This window comes from Polypterus senegalus, chromosome 5 (genome assembly GCF_016835505.1).
Source record: "Polypterus senegalus isolate Bchr_013 chromosome 5, ASM1683550v1, whole genome shotgun sequence".
Taxonomy (NCBI): domain Eukaryota; kingdom Metazoa; phylum Chordata; class Cladistia; order Polypteriformes; family Polypteridae; genus Polypterus; species Polypterus senegalus.
The window spans coordinates 166203016-166225903 of NC_053158.1; the positions used below are offsets into that span (position 1 = coordinate 166203016).

At 36.4% G+C, this 22888-nt stretch overlaps 1 protein-coding gene across 12 annotated transcripts in view; it reads left to right on the forward strand.

The window, feature by feature from the left end:
* The window catches only part of dip2ca (disco-interacting protein 2 homolog Ca), a 537137-nt gene that overhangs the window by 349079 nt on the left and 165170 nt on the right, over positions 1 to 22888 (forward strand). For 11 of the 12 annotated variants that reach the window (XM_039753594.1, XM_039753583.1, XM_039753587.1 and 8 more), the window contains one exon: positions 13083 to 13214. The exons of the other annotated variant lie outside the window; for it this stretch is intronic. In XM_039753594.1, coding sequence (XP_039609528.1) covers positions 13083 to 13214 — 132 coding nt within the window. The remainder of the gene's footprint in view (positions 1 to 13082; positions 13215 to 22888) is intronic. 12 annotated transcript variants of the gene reach the window in all.

The window sequence follows — 22888 nt, forward strand, 5'->3', positions numbered from 1 at the left end:
AGACCCATTGTCCGCAGAAATCCACGAACCAGCGAAAAATCCGTGATATATATTTATATATGCTTACATTTAAAATCCGCGATAGAGTGAAGCCGCAAAAGTCGAAACGTGATATAGAGAGTGTATTATCGTGGCATTTTCCCTCCACTTGCCCTTTTACCTTTTTCCTCAAAGGTAAGTGTTCTCGTCAAGTTCGTTATCGGGTTGGTCTACTGTTGCACTTTAAGATGAACACACACACACATAGATAAACACACACACAGACCCTAACCACAACAGTGCTCCATGAATGACACACACACGCTGATTAACCCTTAGCACTTTAAACCACACAAGTGCTATAGGAATAACAGCCTGTCATTCAGCACTTCAAGAGACTTACTTATTTTCGGCACGAACAACAATACGATGTTTTAGTGATATCTCAGACCTAAATATTACTTTTGGTCTACAAGAATACATTTAAACATACAAAGACTCAGCACTCTTGACTATAGGCCATTCATCAGCCAAGAATACCTTCTTTCTCATATTTGTTCCTTCTGTTGAGTATAGCACTCTTCACTCTCAGCCATATAAACCTCGCAGCACAGAAATAATGGCAAAAATCCGGCTGTCACCAGGTGCTCAAAGAAATCTAACTTATTACTTCAATCACTCTAGACATTAAGACAAAGCATTGAAAGTTAAAAGCAGCATGGTATTTATTACAAGAATAATAATATCACAAGAACAAAGAATACTAGAAAATAGGTAGTGATAGGAAAGTCTGAATATATATAGTCTTTAGAAAAAGCTTACGAAAAAGTTACAGATGACAAGGATGAATGTCCCAGGGAGGCGTTTGATTTAGCAATCGATGTTCATGATGCCTTTCTGACGACCAGGGCCGTCTTCGTCCGTTCCTCTTCTTCTCTCTTCTTCTCCCTTTGCTTCTCTTTCTTCTTCTTTTGCTTCTCTCCTCTTCTTTCCAAACCAAGGCATATTTATTATGAAATGTCAAGCCTTGGTTTCACAACACATGCACCTGATTGGCTGGCTGTCAGAATGATTGATGAATTAATTCACTGTCCGTTTTCCCACACAACAAAACCTTTGATGTACTTTGAGGTAGCAGTCCCAGGCTATAAACTAAACTTTGTTGTTCCAGATGTCCATCCATAAAATGATCAATAGCCTGAGGTACCAGCTCAGCATCCTTTCCCAGGCAATAAACCAAATTAGCACTAAGCTATGAACAAAAGTAAGGTGTAAGGGAAGAAAACCTGCTTTAATTTGTCTTAGTTCATCTGTTGGCTTGTCTTGAACAAAATATAATGGAAAGCAAAATGTACAGATTTTCTACACCATAACAGAGAGGGATCACTGTATAAATATATAAATGAAAGACAACAAACAGCACAAAACATAAATTTACACTAGGTTAGATAGATCTTTTTCTCTCTTATAGTAAATGGCACATAACTTATAAATTCTAATCTTTCAATTCATGTGGTTAAGATGGAAAATTTCTAAGCTGATTATAAAGTTTCTAGTGCTTGCACTGTGCAGTTGATATTGAGTTGCTCAAAAGTAATCTGCCATGGTTTAACTCCCCCCATGCAATTTTGTGTGATCAAAATGCTATTCTGAACTTCTTACTGGCTTTAGGCAGAGAAACCTATCACAACTAAAGATGCATCCTGCTCAAAGGTTATTAGTTTCCACTTACAGTGATACCAATACATTAGCTGGCTTAATCATAACTACTAATTTACAATTACTTTTCTTGGAATCAAAGCAGGTGTGCTTATGGCTTGGTTTAAACAATGCTTTCTTCCTATCCTGGTAGGCTATTTCTAGTTCACCTGGAAAGATCTTCAGCATGCTCTTCTGTTTTTGAAGGCGATACTGAAGTGTTCACGTCAAGATTTTTGCATTCAGTTTTCCCAGTTGCTAGCAGAGTTGCATCTACTGGGCAATTTGTGATAAGTCAACTCCCATCTTTGGCAAGTCAAATGAGTGGCTTCTACGTACAGTCTACAGCCCCTCGAGCATGGCTTTTAATTTACAGTTACTCCAGGGGTGCTGTACAATGGCAAACCCTGTGCCCTAATTCCAAGGGGTATGTGAAAAATAACAAAGTCCTAATGAAAATAAATTCTTAATGAAAAAATTGAAAAAAAAACATTAGCTTATTGCTTTAGAGTATTTCCATTAAATCATTAAATTATGTAACAGGCCTGAGGTGTTTTAATTGCATTTTAACATATTATATGGTTATTTGGTTTAAAGACAAAAAAAGTTGTCTGTTTTTGAGATATAATACTGTATTTTGACATACAATATAGATGAGACTGTCTCCGTGAAGCAGGACTGACCAGACTATAGAGGTTCACAAATGACTATGGATGACCTGCTTTCACTGCTTTGTCAGCTGCTTTAAAGAGCCATCAGTTGCCCCAGATTTTTTTTTAATATTTAATGGCCTCTCAAAGAGCTTTTCATGATGGAATTCATAGTAAAATGATTCTGATGGTCTTAATTCAAGAGAACTCTTCAGACAGTCTCTCTTATATATTGTAAAATGTCATTGGAGATATAATTGATGAATAGGCTAGAAATGTATTTTTAGCAGACTTGCATTTTAATTTAAAAAAAGCGTAATGAAATTGTAATTATTTCATTGCTGTTTTAATCTTGTAATTTGAAGTACAATGTATTTCATAAAGAAATCCAAATAAAGATTCTAAAGTATTTTATCAGAAATGGGAATTTTTGATACTAGCTGTATATTCTAAAATTGAGGGCAGTGGGTGTGGCATTAAAGGCATTGAGCCCTGAGTCCTAGGGTTACCACTTCACTTCCCTTTGGTAAAGCACATTTTGAGGTTCATAGCAGTGTGAGATTTTAATTAATAACAGTGTGCCAATGCTCAGGGTTGTAGGTGTACGCAATAGCAAAGCCAATCAACCCTGGGGTGTTGATGAGGAAACTGGCTGATCACGTATTTATGTACAGACATGATGAGTTCAGCCAGCTTTCCTTATTAGCTCTCTGGGGGTCATAATTAAGGCACCTATACCTACAATAGTATTAAAGAGCTGAAGGAGGGTGACTGCGGAAGTCAAGGGAAAGGGTGAGAAAGAGAATGCCAGGAGGTGCAACTGCAGGAAAGAAAAGAAAGGTGTGACAAAAAAATCAGGATCGTGAGAGAGCTGGTGTGCTGGAGAGGATGAATGGCGGTGCAGAAAGAAGTCCCATACAGAGCTGTGGCGCTCCTGATGTATGGTTGCTCGTCCTTATGCATAGGGCTGTGGAATCGGTTCACAAGACATTTCACTCCAACTCTGACTCTTGACTACTCAATTTATGGTACTTCCAACTTTGACTCTTCTATTTGTATTTAAACTAATATGTTTACTGTGGGGCGGCATGGTTGCACAGTGGTAGCACTGCTGACTCACGGTTAGGAGACCTGGATTCGCTTCCCGGGTCCTCCCTGCATGGAGTTTGCATGTTCTCCCCGTGTCTGCATGGGTTTCCTCCCACAGTCCAAAGACATGCAGGTTAGGTGCATTGTTGATTCTAAATTGTCCCTAGTGTGTGCTTGGTGTGTGGGTGGGTGGATGTGTGTGTGCCCTGCAGGAGGCTGGCGCCCTGCCTGGGGTTTGTTCCTGCCTTGCACCCTGTGCTGGCTGAGATTGGCTCCAGCAGACCCCTGTGACCCTGTGTTAGGATATAGCGGGTTGGAAAATGACTGTTTACTGTGTTGATTCAAAGCGCACACAAGGCACTTCATCACTGCCATTGTGACTCATCATGCTACTTTTTAGCACTCTGCCCTGTTAAAGTTTGGGTTTAAAGCCTGTTTGTGGTTTAAAAACACTGAGTAATGTTAAACATAAGATTAAACTTACAAAAGTATAAACGATGCTATATAATCAAAGGTTTACAGGAAAAGGTAGTTTAGTCAACTGTATATACGAAATGGTACATTTTAACGCATTATATTACAATTTACATTTAGTCAGAGTTTATTGAGTCTGACTCCAGTAACCCATTAATTGCTTCAGACTTCAACTCCACAGCCCCTTCTCATGGATGCTGATGGATGGTGGTGGGAGAAGAGACCAGGGCTCTCATAGACTCTAGGATGGTGGGGAAGGACACACACCAGTAAATGGTTGATTGTGCTTGTCAGAGAGCATCTTCTTTTGTTTACGAGTCTTGAAAGGGTGAGCAGAAAAAAACTTCAATTTGGAAAGCTGCACTGAGCCTCATGATTCTTTTGACTAATTTTAACTTGGTTTTGGAATATTTATAGAATATTTATTGACTAATTTTAACCAGAACATTGTTTTTTTGTATTTTTTTATTTGATATGGACTTTAACTCACTTTTTGCACACTGTTCAGATTATTTGCTTTTTAAGAACATCATAAGCATTCTTTTGCACATACTCTTGTTGTTATGTGTCCTCATTACCCAGTCCATCTCAGTACATGACTATCAGCAGGGCCAGATTAAGGTGGGTGCTATTGATGCTGCAGCATTAGGCCCACTCCTGAAATAGGCCCAGATAAAAACAAACGAGAATTTTCCAGAAGCTGAACAGTTTTCCTTTGCTATATTAACTTCAAAATAATTCTTAGAATGACACAGCGTTAATTATTATACAGTTACTAATGTTCTTTGCACTGTGACGTAACTATAGCGTTGTTGTGTTTATTGTTAACCGAAGATTTCAAGTTAATGCTATCAATTTTACGTTAAACAGTTTTCTTAGTGATTTAGCTGCGTTTTTTGCAATATCTTGGGGATTCTTGCCACTTTATTATTGTTCACTAAGTGCCACGTAGTAAATTTATTTACCTTGAAAGTCAGTTGTACAGTAAAAATCGATGGCTATTTAAATAGTTATACGTAAAGGTAAAACTAAAAGCCAACCCGCAGGCCCGGAATGGATGTTTAGAATTTTTAAAATCCTCAATAGGATTCTGGTCTATTATGAAATTTAAATTGTGGACAAATTTTTACCCTGAAGAGCCTGAACTGAGTCACTTTGACCCAATGTCTCTGCAAATTCATTTTTCCTTACTCTGTTTCGTAAGAGAATTGCAAAATTTTGTGTATTTCATTGTTAGGTTTTCTGCATTAAGTGCACTTTTCAGACAATTGCTATTGAATGTTGATGTTATATACTGTAGTTTGATGTTAATCTTGAGTTGTTACGATACTACGCTGTTATTATTATTCATGTTCAATAAAGGCTGGCTGGTTGCGTTGCAAGCAATTAAGGGTCCTTGGTCGGTCTGAGTGCGCATGTACGGTGAGTGTCGAATACACACGCACCAATGCAGAGGAAAAATAGGCCTTTTTTGCGCTGCAGCATCAGACCCAATTTCATCTTAATCCGGCCCTGACTATCAGTAACCAAGGTTCAAGGAGAAGATGCCAGCTACAGGCAGCCCAGGCATCATAGTCCCATATATGACTCCCAGTATGATCTTGTCCAAGTCATTCAACTTTACTGTGCTTAAGTTGTTTAAAAAAAAAAAAGTTTAGTCTAAAGCCTCCTGAACTTGTAAGCCAAAGATGACGATAAAAATGTTATTGCTATTATAAGAACAATACTAATAACTACTATTAGAAGAAGGTGTTAGCTTGCTTATTTTTAAAAACCGCTGTTTACTCAGTAATGTTTAGAATGTCTTCAGCCAAAATAGATTACTGAATGTTTTTCATGAAATAAACTGATAATACAAAAAGGGTGTAGAAGGAAGAAACTAAAGCCAAAGGTACAACACACACCCACACACACACATGCACAAATCATCTGCATTTTTAATTAAAATATAAATATATGTTGTGCTGAGGGAGACTACAAACTGACAATAGAGTCATAATGTTTAAGGGACAGGAAGACATTATTATTATTATCCACCTAGTTGTTGCTCTGTTGTTATAATCATCTACTTTTTTTGCCCATATGCAGAGTGTTTTATTCTTTATGTCATCTGTATTTTGGCATTTCTTTGACCTCACTTTGTAAGTCTGAAAGAATGAAAACCAGCTGGGTGAAATAATTGAAATCACGCATTAGGCAACCATGTTCGCTGTACATGATGACTGTCTAATATGGTTTATTACAGTTTTTCCAAATAGATGTGTAATTTTACATTATCTTTAGAAACAACTGAATAAGAGAGGCTTCATTGTGGGATAGGCAGCTTCTAAAGTCAGGCTTCTTCTGTTGGTCTGTTCTTGGGAGTGTACAGGTGGGTGTGAAGGAAAGTAAAACAAAAAAACTATATGTTGTGTCCATGAAGTTCTATAATGTAATGAATCTGCTTTATATTAATAGGATATTCATAGGTATAAGCTTAATGAGGTACCCTCAAACAAGTTTTTTTTTTTTTTACTGTATTTAATTACTACGTTGTAACCATGTTTTACTTAAAACGACCTTGTGACACTACAGTACATGGACTGGGTGATTTGACATAAAATAACAATTGATGTATTGATCACATTGTCATTTATATGTGAATCGATCGAAACTGATACTAAAATAGACAATTGAACATGCTGCAGTTTACTTAAACTAAGGTCCCTTACAATCCTCTATCCATCAATAAAACATTGAAACGTTTTTATTGGTAACAGTACGCTATATATATATATATATATATATATATATATATATATATATATATATATATATATATATATATATATATAATGTTTGAAGAACGGGGGGCTGGTTGCTCACCCCGGAGTTCCGATCGCGCTTATAAAATGACAGAGAACGAGATGCCTGTAACCTACGCAGCCGGCGAGCACGCGCGCCTCTTTTGTGCTCCGCACTGCTTTAATCAATCAGACTTGCTTTATGCACCTCGCGCGCCTCCAAATCTGACGTCACTTTCGCCCCGCACCCTCTCGCCCAGCGCGGACGTGTCATATAAAAACTAGGCTTAAGAGGAGCCTCCTCTTTGGACTATTCAGCTCATTTCAGTGAGCGGTCTGGGCCTCTTGGTGATGCGCGCTATATTTAATACGTATATTGAAATCAAGTAACGGACGGTCCTCCTTGGAGTTGCAGTCGCGCTTAGAAATGATTGAACGTGAAGTGCTTGAAATCTACGATTTACTTCCGGTACCGACATTAACGAAATGCTGGTGGTGTACCGTTTTAAAAGTTGAGGGTTTCGGTACTTTTCCAAGAGTGGCAGCTTAGCCAAAGTAATACTGGCAACAAGTGTAAAATCAAGATATGGGTAAGAAAAGACAAAAGTTAAATTTCATAAAAGCGACTAATAGTTTCTGCGGAATTTACTTTTTAAGAAGTTCTATTTAGCCTTTTTTTTATTTATTCCATGATTACTGTTTATTTGACAGTCACGTTTGCACAGGAATATTTATATACTCAGCAAAAAAAGAAACGCCCTCTGACTTTCAACTGTTTTTACTTTCAGTAAACTTAATGTGTAAATATTTGTATGAACACTAAAAGAGTCAACACCATAAGACATAAACTAAAAATGTTTCACAATGTGTCCCTGAATGAAGGGAGGCTCAAAATCAAGAGTACCAGTCAGTATCTGGTGTGGCCACCAGCTGCTTGAAGTACTGCAGTGCATCTCCTCCTCATGGACTGGACCAGATTTGTCAGTTCTTGCTGTGAGATGTTACCCCACTCTTCCACCAAGGCACCTGCAAGTTCCTGGACATTTCTGGGGGGAATGGCCCTAGCCCTCACCCTGCGATCCAACAGGTCGCAGACGTGCTCAATGGGATTGAGATCTGGGCTCTTCCACTGAGAGGATGATCAGCTCTCCTTCCTGTCTCCCTGTAGCGCTGTCTTAGGCGTCTCACAGTGCGGACATGGCAATTTATTGCCCTAGCCACATCAGCAGTCCTCATGCCTCTCTGCAGCATGCCTAATGCACGTTCACGCAGATGAGCAGGGACCCTGGGCATCTTTCTTTGGGTGTTTTTCACAGTCGATAGACAAGTCTCTTTAGTGTCCTGCGTTTTTAGAACTGTGACCTTAAATGCCTACTTTCTGTAAGCTGTTAAGGTCTTAACGACCATTCCACAGGTGCATGTTAATTAATTGATTATGGTTAATTGAACATGCATGGAAAACATTGTTTAAACCCTTTACAATGAAGATCTGTAAAGTTATTTGGATTTTTAAAACATTATTGTTGAAATACACAGTCCTGGAAAAAGGAACGTTTCTTTTTTTGATGAGTATATGTTCAGCATTCTTGACAATTAGATCAAATAGATGAGACCAGGCAATTTTACTCAAAAAAGTTTGTCAATTCTAAACACCAGATTTCCCTAAATCAGCATATACTGGAATTGTTTATATGTCTTACAGTAAGCCATTTGCAGCTTTATATGATAGCAGGGAAGAAGAAAGAAGAAATATGATTTTCTTCAGATAGAGATTCAGATAGTAACAAGTGCAAACAAAAGAAAAAAAGAATCAACATATCAGAATACATTATGGAAAGACACAGTAGCTAGAGACAAGTCCTGTGATTGACCATCTTCCCATCCATTTTTCATTCCTCTCTTGGGTACAGTTTTGTCCCCTATGACCCTGCATTAATCCTTCAGACCCTTGCATCCTGAAATATCAAGTAGGGCACCAACAAAATTTTTATAATGCATTCTTAGATTTCATTAAGGTAATATGTTACAAATGGCAGAAAAATAAATTATAATTATTCAATTATTTTTCAACCAGTAAACGGTTTTCCTCCTCTTTCTCTGTACGTTTAGCATTCGTTTGCTCAGAGGTAGATGCGCTTGCTGCTTCCTGATCAGCTCTTCTTTTCTCCACCCTAGCGGCCCGCTTTTTTTTTTCTCTTCTCTCGTCTGCATCATTTCCCATTAAAACTGATTAAGTCAGTGTTTGTGTTGCAATTACTTAGCACGTTTTCCTTAATTTTTCACTTAAGCTGGCACTTAAGTCTTCAATCAGCCTCAAGAATGATTTAAGATATGAAGAGGTAGGGGAAGTGATGGCAAAGGTGGTAGGGATGAGAACAGCACCCGTGGACATGCACCTCACGGCTGCCCTACTGGCTGCTGCCAAGAGATGATTCTACAATAAAATAAGAATGAAGAATGACCTTGAAGGGCAGGTAGTAGACGTCACATAGTATACAGTGCATCCGGAAAGAATTCACAGTACATCACTTTTTCCACATTTTGTTATGTTACAGCCTTATTCCAAAATGGATTAAATTTTTAATGTTTAATAAATTTGCAAAAATCTCAAGTAAACTTTTTTCACGTTGTCATTATGGGGTGTTGTGTGTAGAATTCTGAGGAAAAAAATTAATTTAATCCATTTTGGAATAAGGCTGTAACATAACAAAATGTGGAAGTAGTGATGCGCTGTGAATACTTTCCGGATTCACTGTACGTGTACCAAATTTCAGGTCAATAGTTAAAACAGTTAGCGAGCTACAGGCAATTTAAAATCCTGGACAGACAAACAGCCTGGTAGCATATCATATATAAAGATAATTGGTTATATCCAATGTGTAGTTTATATAGTTACCCTGTATTCTGTAGGTGATTGAAGGTAGGTCATAGATCAGATTTGTTTAGGATATAATTAATTATTAATAGATTGAGCAGTGTTTAATTGGCAAGGGTTCAGCAGTCAATATCACATTTCTTTTTTATAAAAGGAAAAACAGTGGGAATTCTACCAAACTGAAGCATGTCTATTCAGTAAGTGTACGTGTAGTCTGGTCACTTTCTGTGTAAATTTTGCCCATTCTTATTGTATCCAGCTGAGTTTTCATCCAGTTACAGCCCTTTTTTCCACATCCAAAAGATTTATCGTTTAGTCAAATGGAGAGAATCATTTGCCTTTTATGAATGAATGTGGGTGTGGAAAAATATGCTGTGACAAGTGAGTTAAAAAAATGTGCCCATTTCAATCCAAGTAACATTATGCCATCACAAGTACAGGCACCTGTACTGAGCATAACACACTAAGTGTAGACCTTTTCTGTTGTCTTTGGGTTGAAGAAAAAAGTAAGTAGCCTTTCCTGTAACAGAATTACTGGGTTATTGGTGAACTGTTAAACATGTTTGATTAGTCTGAGTCAGCATTGTTGTAAGCAATTTAATAGGTGAGAGGTAGTGTGAAATATTGGACTGGGCCCTTCCATAAGTAGCACATGACACCCCACATATTTTTAGATATAATATAATTAATAAGGGTGGCACGGTGGCGCAGTGGTAGCGCTGCTGCCTCGCAGTTAGGAGACCCGGGTTCACTTCCCGGGTCCTCCCTGCGTGGAGTTTGCATGTTCTTCCCGTGTCTGCGTGGGTTTCCTCCGGGCACTCCGGTTTCCTCCCACAATCCAAAGACATGCAGGTTAGGTGGATTGGAGATTCTAAATTGGCCCTAGTGTGTGCTTGGTGTGTGGGTGTGTTTGTGTGTGTCCTGTGGTGGGTTGGCACCCTGCCCAGGATTGGTTCCTGCCTTGTGCCCTGTGTTGGCTAGGATTGGCTCCAGCAGACCCCCGTGACCCTGTATTCGGATTCAGCGGGTTAGAAAATGGATGGATGGATATAATTAATATAATAGAATTTACCGTACATAATTAATTGAGTTATGTTAAGTTAAAAAGGGAATCCAGACAAACAATTAGTACCAAAAGCTCTACTTTCTAAAATATCACAACACACACAGTGGAAGAGAATTTGGACCAAACAATAGAGTTGTTAAGCCTGCTTTCTTTCTTTCTTTCTTTCTTTCTTTCTTTCTTTCTTTCTTTCTTTCTTTCTTTCTTTCTTTCTTTCCAGTTTGAAATTTGTTATAACTTTCCTATAAGCTTTTTTATGCTGATTGATTACATTCAGTTTAACTTCATAACTGGAATAAATTTCCCGTTTTTAAGCCTGCGTCAAAGCAGTCAATTAAGCTAATATTTCCCTGGTTTTATCATTTTTTAAGTGGTTAACAGAAGACATACTATTGTTAAAAGAACTCTTAAATAATCATTCAGACATAAAATGTTTTGGAGTTAATTCTACCAGTTTATTCGAGATGCTTGCTCTTAATCAAATGATTCATTTATCAGGCTCATCTCTTCATTTTATTCACTCTTAAATCAGAAGAATGAAATCTCAAGTGAAATCTCAATACTGGAAGAGAAATATTTAAATAACCACTTTACAGAATATACCAGAAGACCTTAATGCATCTATGGTATGCCTTATTTATGAATTTAAAATTAAAGTTTGTTCCTGATTAACTAATTTCTTATCAATATTTTGTAAAATCAAAATCAGCAAAAAAAAAAATTATAAAATGCTTTCCAGTTTTTTACAGATGTGATAGTCCTTTGACTTATAATTAATTTAATCAAATCAGATTTCATGATCTGTCTGGAGAGAAGTTCTATTTGTATGCATAGTTTGGACGTACTCCCATCCCTTAACAAAAGTGTCTTGTGTCATGGAGGGCTAGAGCTTACCAGGCACGAGGGAAGTGCTAACCTTGGATGGGGCCACCTATGCTAATTTAGTGCCACCAGTTAAGCTATCACACAGACATTTGGGATGTGGAAGAACACTTACACTACACAGGCGCTCTACAAAGAAAGCGGTCGGTCCTGTTATTTGAAAGAAGGGTTCTGGATCTGTGAAGCAGCAGTGCTAACCGCTGTCCCAATGTGCCATTAGTATGCAAATAATGGTTAAAATGAAAATGTCTTTAATATGTTAAAAAGAGTTAACATCTCCCTAATTAATGGTGAAGATATTTTTTATAAACAGCTCTGTAATTTTATTAAAAAACATGCTTGTACCTTCGTATCTCAATGTCACCGGTTCACATAAAGGTACAAAATATAGACACTGAGGTATTCTGCTAATGTAAAAATTTACCCCAGTCTATACAGTATATAATGTAAACCATACAGAGATATTTACATTGTTTAATATTGGATGGTTTATTTTGAAGAATTGAACTTACAAATAATAGTGACGCATAGCTTACTCAAGAAAGTATAGACAAAAACATGCCAGAAACATTCAGCCAAAGCAAAAACATGTAGAGGAATTGTGATAGAAGTATTTATAATTTCAAAGAGAATGAATAATTTTGTTGGCAGCGGTTTCATTTATACACATGTTGCAGTAGGACACTGGGTCATGACAGACAGTGTTTTAAGAGAAAACTTCCCACAGATTTTGGCAGATCTTTTTCCACACAATTATAGATCCTCTACCTGGCATTTTGAGGACCTTCAGACTTTGGGTAGGGTGGTACATTTCAGTTACAGTATTCAAGTTAGTCAATCCTTGATTTGTTTATTCAATAGTTCAGCACTTGAAGAAAATAGCACACTCTTTTGAAGCTAAATGTTTACTTTGTCTTAATCAGGTCTGTAACCTGGCTAAGATAACACATTCTTTGTAGAAAGTGGCCTTTTTAATATGAACAAAATTGCTCATGGTACTTTTAATAGCTAGGTGTTGTCTTTTGTCTTCCATTAAGTTTATGTGACACATGTTCATTTTGAAAATGGGTCTAGGGACATATTTAATTTATATAAAACTTAGATATGTTTAAAAGAATTAATTAATAAAAAATGTAACTACTGACATAAGACAGATGATGCCTTTTCTTAAAACTGCAGAGGTGATGTCTGCTCTCTTTAAGTAATATTAACAAGACCTCTGTATAAGGAAGCCCTTCCTAAATGTGTCTTTTTAAAACCAGATCTGTGCTATGGGAGATTATAAACTTATAGCAGTTTGCATTCGGAGAATTATAACACTTTGTAAATAGATCATTTTGTAATTGACTTAAGTGACCTTAAATAGCTGCTTATGTTATGTACATGCCAGCTTGCTGTTCACATTTACTGGCAGAGCTACAATCTAGATACTTTGGGTATACATGCTTAAATGTGTCTAGCTATGAATGTAGTTTTTTTATTTAATGCCCCCTTTTTTCTGTCATTAAAACTTTGCAAAAATAATACTACTTGCCTAAAAGATTGCAAGAAAGACTTGACAATCATGGTGGATTCTGCTTTATATCTAGAAAACCACTCCGCACCTCCGGATGTCACAACTTACACCTCAGAGCACTCCATACAGGTGGAGAGACCCCAGGGCTCAACCTCACGGGCAGCTCCCAAATACGGCAACGCAGAGCTCATGGAAACTGGAGATGGTAAGCGGAGAAAGACACCTAGCATGTCTAGAAGTGAACAATGAAATATAAACCAATATATGTTTGTTTATGTGTGCTTTAGGATGTCAGATGTTTTTCTTTCTTTCCTTTTTTTTAACATGAGTCAAGTTGACTGGTTCTGTGACTAAATGTACAAAGGCTTTACCTGGAAACTGAGCTAGCTGTTGTCATGGCAACAGCTCCAACACACACTCTGAATGAGTCACAAGTCCTTGTGGGCCATGCAGCTCTTGAAAAGTGCCAGACTAAATTACAAGAAGTGTAAAAAGAAGTAAGGAATATGAAGGCTTCATAGATGTGAGAGGATTTTTTAATACTCTGAAAGGTGCCAGTAGCATTACTATAAATTATGACGTGAAGTGTTTTGAGAGTGTTGCCTGAACCACAATTTGGAATGAAGACCAGTGTGCTACCATTTTTAATGTCACTGTTTCTAGTTCATATCCAGGTACTAACAAATTAGCATTAAAACATGAACACTAAGAAAAGGATGGTTTTAAAAAAAATATTTCTCTTTATATTTGAACCATCAGTGCTGATTTCCATGAGAACTGCTTGTCCTTCATAGTATATTGAAAGTAATGATCTGGAATATTGTTTATATAAGCAGAAAACTGAATATTCTGCTTATTTATGTATTCTAGTTGAAAACAAGGTTTATATGTTTGATTCTCTGATCTAAACTGGTACACTGTTCTTTTTGGCTACCAATTTTGCCAGATCCTCTAGCACAGTGTTTGTTGGGTCATTGACATGTTTGCAAACGTTTGCCATATGATTTTGTAGTAAATTTAGGGACATTCATCCAAGTGTGAATTCTGCTGCCTCTCATTTAGGAGACCCGGGTTCGCTTCCCGGCTCCTCCCTGCATGGAGTTTGCATGTTCTCCCCGTGTCTGCGTGGGTTTCCTCCGGGTACTCCGGTTTCCTCCCACAGTCCAAACACCTGCAGGTTAGGTGTGTGTGAGTGTGTGTGTGTGAGTGTGCATGCGTCCTGCGGTAAGCTGGTGCCCTGCCTGGGGTTTGTTACCTGCCTTGCACCCTGTGTTGGCTGGGATTGGCTCCAGCAGACCCCCGTGACCCTGTAGTTAGGATATAATGGGTTGGATAATGGATGGATGATATGCCATTTGCTATTTAGCATACTATTTAGGTTGTGAAACAGCACCATTGACACATCATGGAATGCTTTTATTTCTGTGGCATGAAAATATATTTCTGTGGCATCTCACAATTTATTAATCAATCTGAGAAGACTGAAAGCAAAGACATATTTGAGAAAGGGGGGACAAAGTTTTGAGGTGAAAAGATTGCGGTGCTAGATTCAAATGTCAAAATGAAAGCACAAGAATGTCACAATTATCAGGTTATTATGAAGAGCTAGTGAATTGGGAAGAAATATTTATATAGTGTCATGGCATTAATGTATAGCGAATGCAGTTTCAGTTGTAATTGTTCGCAGTTACACCATACATTCAACAGAGGTGTAAAGAAGATTTTGCATTAAGTTGAATGTGCCTCAGCAAGGAACAATTCTTTCTCATCACACTATTTTAAACTGGCTCAATAAAAGTCCATCAGCTGATAGTTTGAAGTGTTTGTTAGACCACTGAAAACTGTAAGAAAACCACAACTATGAAGAGTTTGTGACAAACAGTAGACACGATATCAGTCGGTAAATTTAAACATTGCAAACTGGACTTTTTGCCTAAATCTTCAGCAAGATTTGTCCCATTACTCAAATCATTTAGAAAAATGTATTTCTAATGGTGGAACTCATTTGAAAAATGTTATTTAAAAAATGTTATTGAAGACAAGGTAAATAGTTTAAGTAAGCTGCTTAATTAAAATAATTAATTAATTTTGGAACTACTTCATTTCTTAACTTGAACCATGACTCAAGTGACTTATTTAAGTAACCAATCATATCAATAATCAAACTATCCTTTCAAAAAGCCATTAAAAGATTTTTTTTCACTCCGCTTTATTAAAGTTTACAGTATGTGTCTCCAACTAAGGCAGTGATATACTTGTGGAATTTATTCCTGTTTTGAATGATAATTGTTTTAGGTTTAAGCCCCAGTTGCTTCTTTTGTGGAGTTTGTATGTTCTCCCTGTCTCTGCATGAGTTTCTTTCAGGTGCTTAGGTTTCCCCATACAGCTTTAGTTGGATTAGCAATGCTGCATTAGCCTCTGGTGTGTGTGGGTATTTCTTGCCCTTTGATGAACTGAAGCCCTGTCCAGGGGTTTTTCCTGACATGCACCCAGTGCTCTTTAGAATGGACTCCAGCTCTCCTGTAACCTTGTTCAGTATAAGCAGGTTTAGAAAATGGATAGATGGAGTATTGTTACATAAATCTGTTTTATTTCTAGCTTTTCACTCTTAGTAATATTTATATTGAGAAATATGCTTGAATGGAAACAAAACATTTACTTATTTTTATTTTATGGTCATTATTATTTTCTCTTTATTATTCTGCTGTCATTATGGTAATATTCCACTTCTTGGGTCCCAGTACAGTGCTGATTTTTTTTTATTTAGGTTCTCAAGTGAAAACGTTTAAGAACCCCTAGTCTAGCAGGCTTTTATGTGAATTTTGCAGAAGCTCATAAAGTTTTTTCATTGTGAAAACTTATGATGTGTTGCATACTGCAGTTTAACAAGTTGGTGTCTATTGGCTGTAAAGGACTTTATGTAAATAAAGGATTAAAATTATAGAGTTTGTAAATGTGTAATGTAATTTACTTATGCAAAATGAACTTCCCTTTCTTTCTTTACTCTGTTCATATAACATAGCATTGCCTTTACTAAAGAATGAATGCAATTCTTTTTTTTTGTAATATATATTCTGAATTCAATTTCTGAAATAAAAAAATAATAAACAGATAAATTGATAAATCTTCTCTTTTACTTTTGCAAAGATCCAAACCTTTACCTTTCAAGTCCTCAGTTCATGTTCATATGCTTATATATAACATTGTATATTTCAAAATTTGTATGTATTTTTCTCAAAATCATTTTATATATTGCATAAAACGTGTTCATGCATTTGGACATTTTCGCCTTTGATTGTGTTACAGAATTAAACCATGATGTATTAACTTCACATTGTTTGCCTCTCATCAACAAAAGACAAAGACATAGTGAAAGATTCCAAACAGTTCAAAATTAATTATAAAAATACTTGGTAGGTCCACCTTTGACTGCAGTTATCGTTCTTACTCTCTTTATCTGCCTGTTTGCATTGCACATTTTAATACTGTAATTTGTGCCCATCCTTATTTGACTTCCATTAAGGACTGTTTGCAAATAGAACATTTTTAAATCACTCCACACAGGTTCAGTTGGTTTGAGGTCTGAAATTTGCTGGGCCCACTGCAGGGACCTCATTTATAAAAAATGCGTATGCATAAAAAGAGGCTTGAAATGTGCATATGCAAATTCCCATGCAAACAGTGGGATTTATAAAATGATACTTTGTGTGGGAACGTGCATATATTTATGGCAACACTGACCCATGTGTTTACAACATTTTAGGAGATACTGGGAAAGGACCACACCCTTGATCAAGCAGTGAAATGCAGCCAGACTAGATAAATGACAGCTCACACACATAATAATTCAGATCACTGAGCCGTTATTATAATGTATATAGACATCATAACCTTATTACACTTCAAAAATGCTGAATATGATGCATAAGACTGTATTGTATTTCCCTTTTAAGAATGCCAATGCTACATATTTGCACTGAAGAAGTTTTTTGGTTTTCATCAGCTACATGTAGACTCTTTTCAGGACAGGTCAACAGAATTTTAGCCAAACTTCACTCCATCACGCCTGCTGTTGTGGATGCCATTAACCGACTGGCAAGGCACTACATCCAGTTTTTGTATGTTGTGGGTGTGCATACTAAAAAGTGTTTTTGCTAACATAAAAAGGCAATTTGCACCAGTGTCCAGTTTTCCAAATGTAATCATAGCAACTGACTGCACTTATATTGCATAAAGGCAGCTAGCAAGAATGGACAGTCATCCAAAATATGACGGACTAATATTGTGTCTCAGTGGCCTGGGTCAACCCATGATTCGTTTATTTCAAGATAAAGTAGCTTTACAGATGTGGTGCTGCTGTATGTTGTGGCTGACTTGTTAGTGAGGCAATTGACTGAACCCTAATTGTTTGATATGGCCTGTACTATTCATTGTTCCAGCAACCATGTCTTTATTACGTGCCAGGTGATGTTAGCTATCTGCTCAGACAACGAGGCCTTACACTTTTCCTCGACCTCCAGAGCACAGAGGAGAGGCATTATAATGCTGCACATGATCTTGAGCTCTCTGTTGCAGAATGCAGCCATTTACTCTTAAATACAAGTGGAAGGGTCTTGACATGCCAGGAGGGTGCTGCTCTAGCAGTCAATGAACAGCCAATGCATGAGGTTAATTGGCATGCTTCATTTATGGATCTTTCAGGGTGTCATTTGAAACAAATTCACATACACATATTTACAAGGTGATTGTGATTTATAAATGTTAAATTGGTTAGAAATGTATGGAGTATGCTTTTTTGTTATGAGCATATTCTTATATTTCATTCCACAAAAAGATTTATAAATGATGTCCCCTGACTGTAACGTTTTTGGTGCATGTCAATGACCTGTTGAAATGTGCATCATTCTCCAAGTCCCTGTGCTCTTATAGATTGCAGCAGTTTTTTCTCCATGATCTCGCTTTATTTTTATCTTCCTCTGCTTTTACTTCCATTTGCATCCCGGCTGTTTGTCCGTCTTTGGCTCTCCTTGCCTAAACACTCAGTTTTGAAAAAAACTACCTCTTGGCAGATTCTCAGTTGTTTTGTATTTTATAACCTGTTTTGGACTTCATTGCATATATTTAATGCCTTCTAAGGGTTTTTATACTCTTGCCCTGCCCTGCTGTGGCATATTATAGTATTTCATTGAAAATGCCAAACTGACTAGGCAATCTCATAGATATGTGTGTACCATATTTATTTTGAAAGCACGCAAAACACTTCAGCTTCAGTACCTGTTTTATAAAAGACTGAACTTCAGAGTTAATGTATTTGTGTTAAAGCAAAAGTGTGAATATTTATGCCATCAATTTTTTTTTATTTTTAATCGATTTAAAGAAATATCCGAATTTTTTTATTTTGACATCAATGAGCTTTTTTAACTTGATGAATGGAATAACAGTGTTAGGTAAGTATGTTATAGTTCATGCAGTAACACAATGAAATGTTAAAAAGTCAATGGGGTTGAATACTCTTTATAGCCACTAGAAACCGTTGTTTCACACATAACATGCATTTTTATGCACAATGATAAAAAAAAGTAGATTAGATTAGAAGCCTTCCTTGTCATTATAACATGTATAGAGAACTTAAAGAGCAGCTGCTCCTTTGAGATGCTACAAAAGAAAAAACTATTGAACAAGTAACAGTAAAGTATTACATATAAAAACTGCTAAATATAAAGAAGATTAATTATTAGGTGCTAATTGCTAGGCAACAAATGTGATATTACCAAAACAAGAATATTACTGATCATGCAGGTGCCAACAGTTGAATTACCAATGATACAAATGTTACAGAAAGAATTTTAATAATGTAAGATATTGTACATAGTACAAATAGAATGATATTGCACTAGGCTGTGATTATTGCATTACAAATATTACACAAATACTAATACTAATAATGTAGATAGGACAGATAGAGCAAATATTGTGCTGGACAGTACATGTTAAGATTCAATGTAGTTATTGTTCCTGGAAAGAAACTGTCCCTGAGTCTGTTTGTCCTTTATTTGATTGACTTGTAGCATCTGCCAGAGAGCAACTGGGCAAACAGAAAACCAGAATGTGAGGGGTTCTTCAAAATGTTTTTTATCCTGCCAAGTCAGCAGGAATTCTAAGACCAATAAAGATATTAGTGTTTTAAATTTAATAAAAATGGCTATAATGCTAATATTTTGTGTGCAGATAAATGCACATACTCTGTATACATAACAGTTTAAGCAAACCTTAAAATGATGGTATATTTACAGAAATTGTTTGCTATTTACACAGCAGGAACTTGGATCGGCTCTTGCACATAGTTGTTCAGTGAAGGTGGTTTGGTGTGAACATAATGGTATTGTAAGACTTAATGTGTATTAAACTGCAGTGTGCTCAGTGTATACTGTATTTTATTATTACCACCCTTTCCCTTGGACTGGGACTTGCTTACTGGATTGTTAGTAAAAAGTCCTTCTTTACTTGTGACCTGCCTTTGAACCCCAGTGATTTTTAAAACTTCAGAAAAATCTTTACATTTCCTGAATGGCCATTTCCCAAATATCGATTTGTGCAAATATTTAGTTTAATAATACCTTTTAAAACATTTATACAATTTTTGTTTCAACGGTTTAGTGAATCAGTAAGTACATGCTCTACACAACACAAACTGTGTACAGTACTGTGATTGCCTGATGTAGTACTTTTTATATTAAAAATTATATATTGTATTAACTTTAGATAAGATGTATCCTCTAAACTCATAACTACAGAAAACAGTAAACACAGACCTTACCAGACTTAGTTAAACACCTTGTTCCATAGGTTTAGTCCCTTATAGATCATTATAGACCATGCTCAAAGTCAGGATTTAATTGAGAGATTTTATTTAATTGAGAGATTTTAACATCATGTTTAGTACAATTTAGATGCATATGATGACTGGGGGCGGCACGGTGGCGCAGTGGTAGCGCTGCTGCCTCGCAGTTAGGAGACCCGGGTTCACTTCCTGGGTCCTCCCTGCGTGGAGTTTGCATGTTCTCCCCGTGTCTGCCCTCCGGGCACTCCGGTTTCCTCCCACAGTCCAAAGACATGCAGGTTAAGGTGCATTGGCAATTCTAAATTGTCCTTAGTGTGTGCTTGGTGGTGTGTGTGTGTGTGTGTGTGTGTGTGTGTGTGTGCCCTGTGGTGGAATGGCGCCCTGCCCGGGGTTTGTTTCCTGCCTTGCGCCCTGTGTTGGCTGGGATTGGCTCCAGCAGACCCCCATGACCATATAGTTAGGATATAGCGGGTTGGATAATTGATGGATGATGACTGGGCTGTTAGTAGATATAAACGTTCATTCAATACCTTTTCTGTGGTTGCATAATTTTCTTGTCATTTGCAAAAAGCAACTGTGATTTAACTGTACAGTATTAACAGTATTAACACTAGGTCCAGGATGGTTGAGTTCTGTTCCCAGTAATGTGTATTTTGTACACATAAGAATGAGTGCTAAGATTAATTTCTGTATGTTTCATTTTTGTATGTTTTAGGAAGTTTGATCAAATGATGCAGGCTTTTTAATTAATTTTCTGTAACATTCTGAGTTATCTTAAACTACAAAAAATATTTCACATATAATGTAAGTTAGGTGTCATATAATAACAAAGATGAACTAGAAAGGGGGTGGTTATATTAATCTTAAACCTAATTAATCTGGAGTTGGGGAACATACAATCTACCCCCAGCATCACTGATTTAAAGGTAGAGGCAAATCCAACAAATGGCCCACTCGCACACATCTACACTCAGGGAGCATTTAAAACAGGCAGTTAATTTAACAGCTACATTTTTGAAATATGTGAAATAAACCAAAGTACCTTGAAATTTTTTCTGTTTTTCATTCCATACAAGCAAGTCAAGTTTAACAAAACTAGCTTTGAAACAAATCAAAATCCACATATGAGAAACAAAGCTAGGCCAGCAGAGTAAAACTTTAATAACAGTAAAAATAAGTAAATAGATAAATTAATGAAAATAAATAGAATAAAAAAGAAGAGATGGAATCTGCTTCCTCAATTTAAATGCTTATTCTAAAATATTATTGATTAGATCCAGCCAGGTTTTGAAAAAGTATTGTACAGATCCTGTATGTGAGAATTTTAATATGAATTTGAAATGTTCAAATATTTAACTTTAAAACCCATTTACGGTAATTTTAAAGGTGGAAGTTATTTGAAATTTTCTTTTTTTCATCATTTAAAAAAATATAAAATTAACATTAATGTTAATGAAAGAACTAAGAAACCATAACAAAATGTGAACGTATCACATTATTTTTAGTATATTTTAGGTAGGTCTTCCACAGAAGAAAGCTGAAACAACTTGAGAAATATGCAGTGCTACTTTGCCATTATGCTGTCCTATACTACTAAGCATATTTATATTATGTCTGTGAATGTGTGCATAAAGTGCCTTGCAGATGTCTTCAGACCCTTGACCACTAATAGTATATTTTTAACCGAATAATAAATTCTATCTATATACTGTAAGTCTGGTCATAAAAATTTTACAAAGTAAAGACATTAATATGCTATGTGGCTGCGGTGGGTTGGCACCCTGCCCGGGACTGGTTCCTGCCTTGTGCCCTGTGTTGGCTGGGATTGGCTCCAGCAGACCCCCGTGACCCTGTGTTCGGATTAAGCGGGTTGGAAAACGGATGGATGGATATGTGGTTGAAGCAAAATAATAAGACCGTAATGAATTGCCAGTATCATGTTATTTCATTTAATCATAATATAAAGCTAAAATTATATTTATTGCAAAGATTGTCAAAATGTTTTTGTATATACATTTTCAGTGGGTTTTTAGTGAACTGTTGTTTCCAAAAAATATAAAATATCTGCTTTATTATAAAACAATTGCACAAATGTTATTATAAAACTTTACTGAGGGAGACATCCTTACTAAATAATAAAAAGGTATTAGTCAAAACTGACAGGTGAAAAATAAAGATTTAACATATTTGATATAACACTGTCTTACCAGTGCCTAGTGGTCAGAGTGACATATAGCCAAACAACGTTCTCAAGTTTCTCAAGGACCATAGATTAAAGAGAGAATTTGTTATTATACACTAGATGCAAAAAGAATTTAATTACTGGCTACATCTTGAAACATATTGTGCTCTTCTCTACAATTTTGAACTAATTATGCAACTGTCCAGCAGGTGTTTATTTTATTCAGTACTCTTTTACTCTAAAACTGTCTTTGCAGTGCTACATAGTCTTCGATATTGTCCACTTTAATTCTCTAAGTTTACATTGTAACTTTTCTGATCAAAGTAGAACTGGTGTACCTTCTTTTTAACATTTCTCTTTAAAATAAAAGTATAATCACTGTTCTTGTTTACTTAATCCAGGGTTTTATTACACTGCTTTTTGCCATGGAATATGTCAGATTTTTCAGTTGCAGCCACTGATTGTATCATTGCACCATTTCAAATTACACCACTGGAGCCGGTAATGTTCGAAGGGTTAACAGCTGCGGCAAGTTCAGCAGCAACCTCTGCCCTTTATTTGTTATTTCCGTTCAGTTATGGTATCTAAATAGGTTGTAGCTTGTTATAAATTGCTAGTGATACCCTCACAACAGCTTGAGGCACATTAACACATTAATGTCAATTACCAGATTTAAAAAAAAAAAAAAACTCTATAGCAATTTCTGTGACTAATGCTTATAGTTGCTAAAATATTATTATGCTCATGATCTTCTTTTGTTTTTCAGGATGGAAGCTTTGAGTTGAACATTACATGTTCACAAACATGTACATTGTGACATGGAGGAGCTTTATTCTTAGATGATAATATTCTTTTT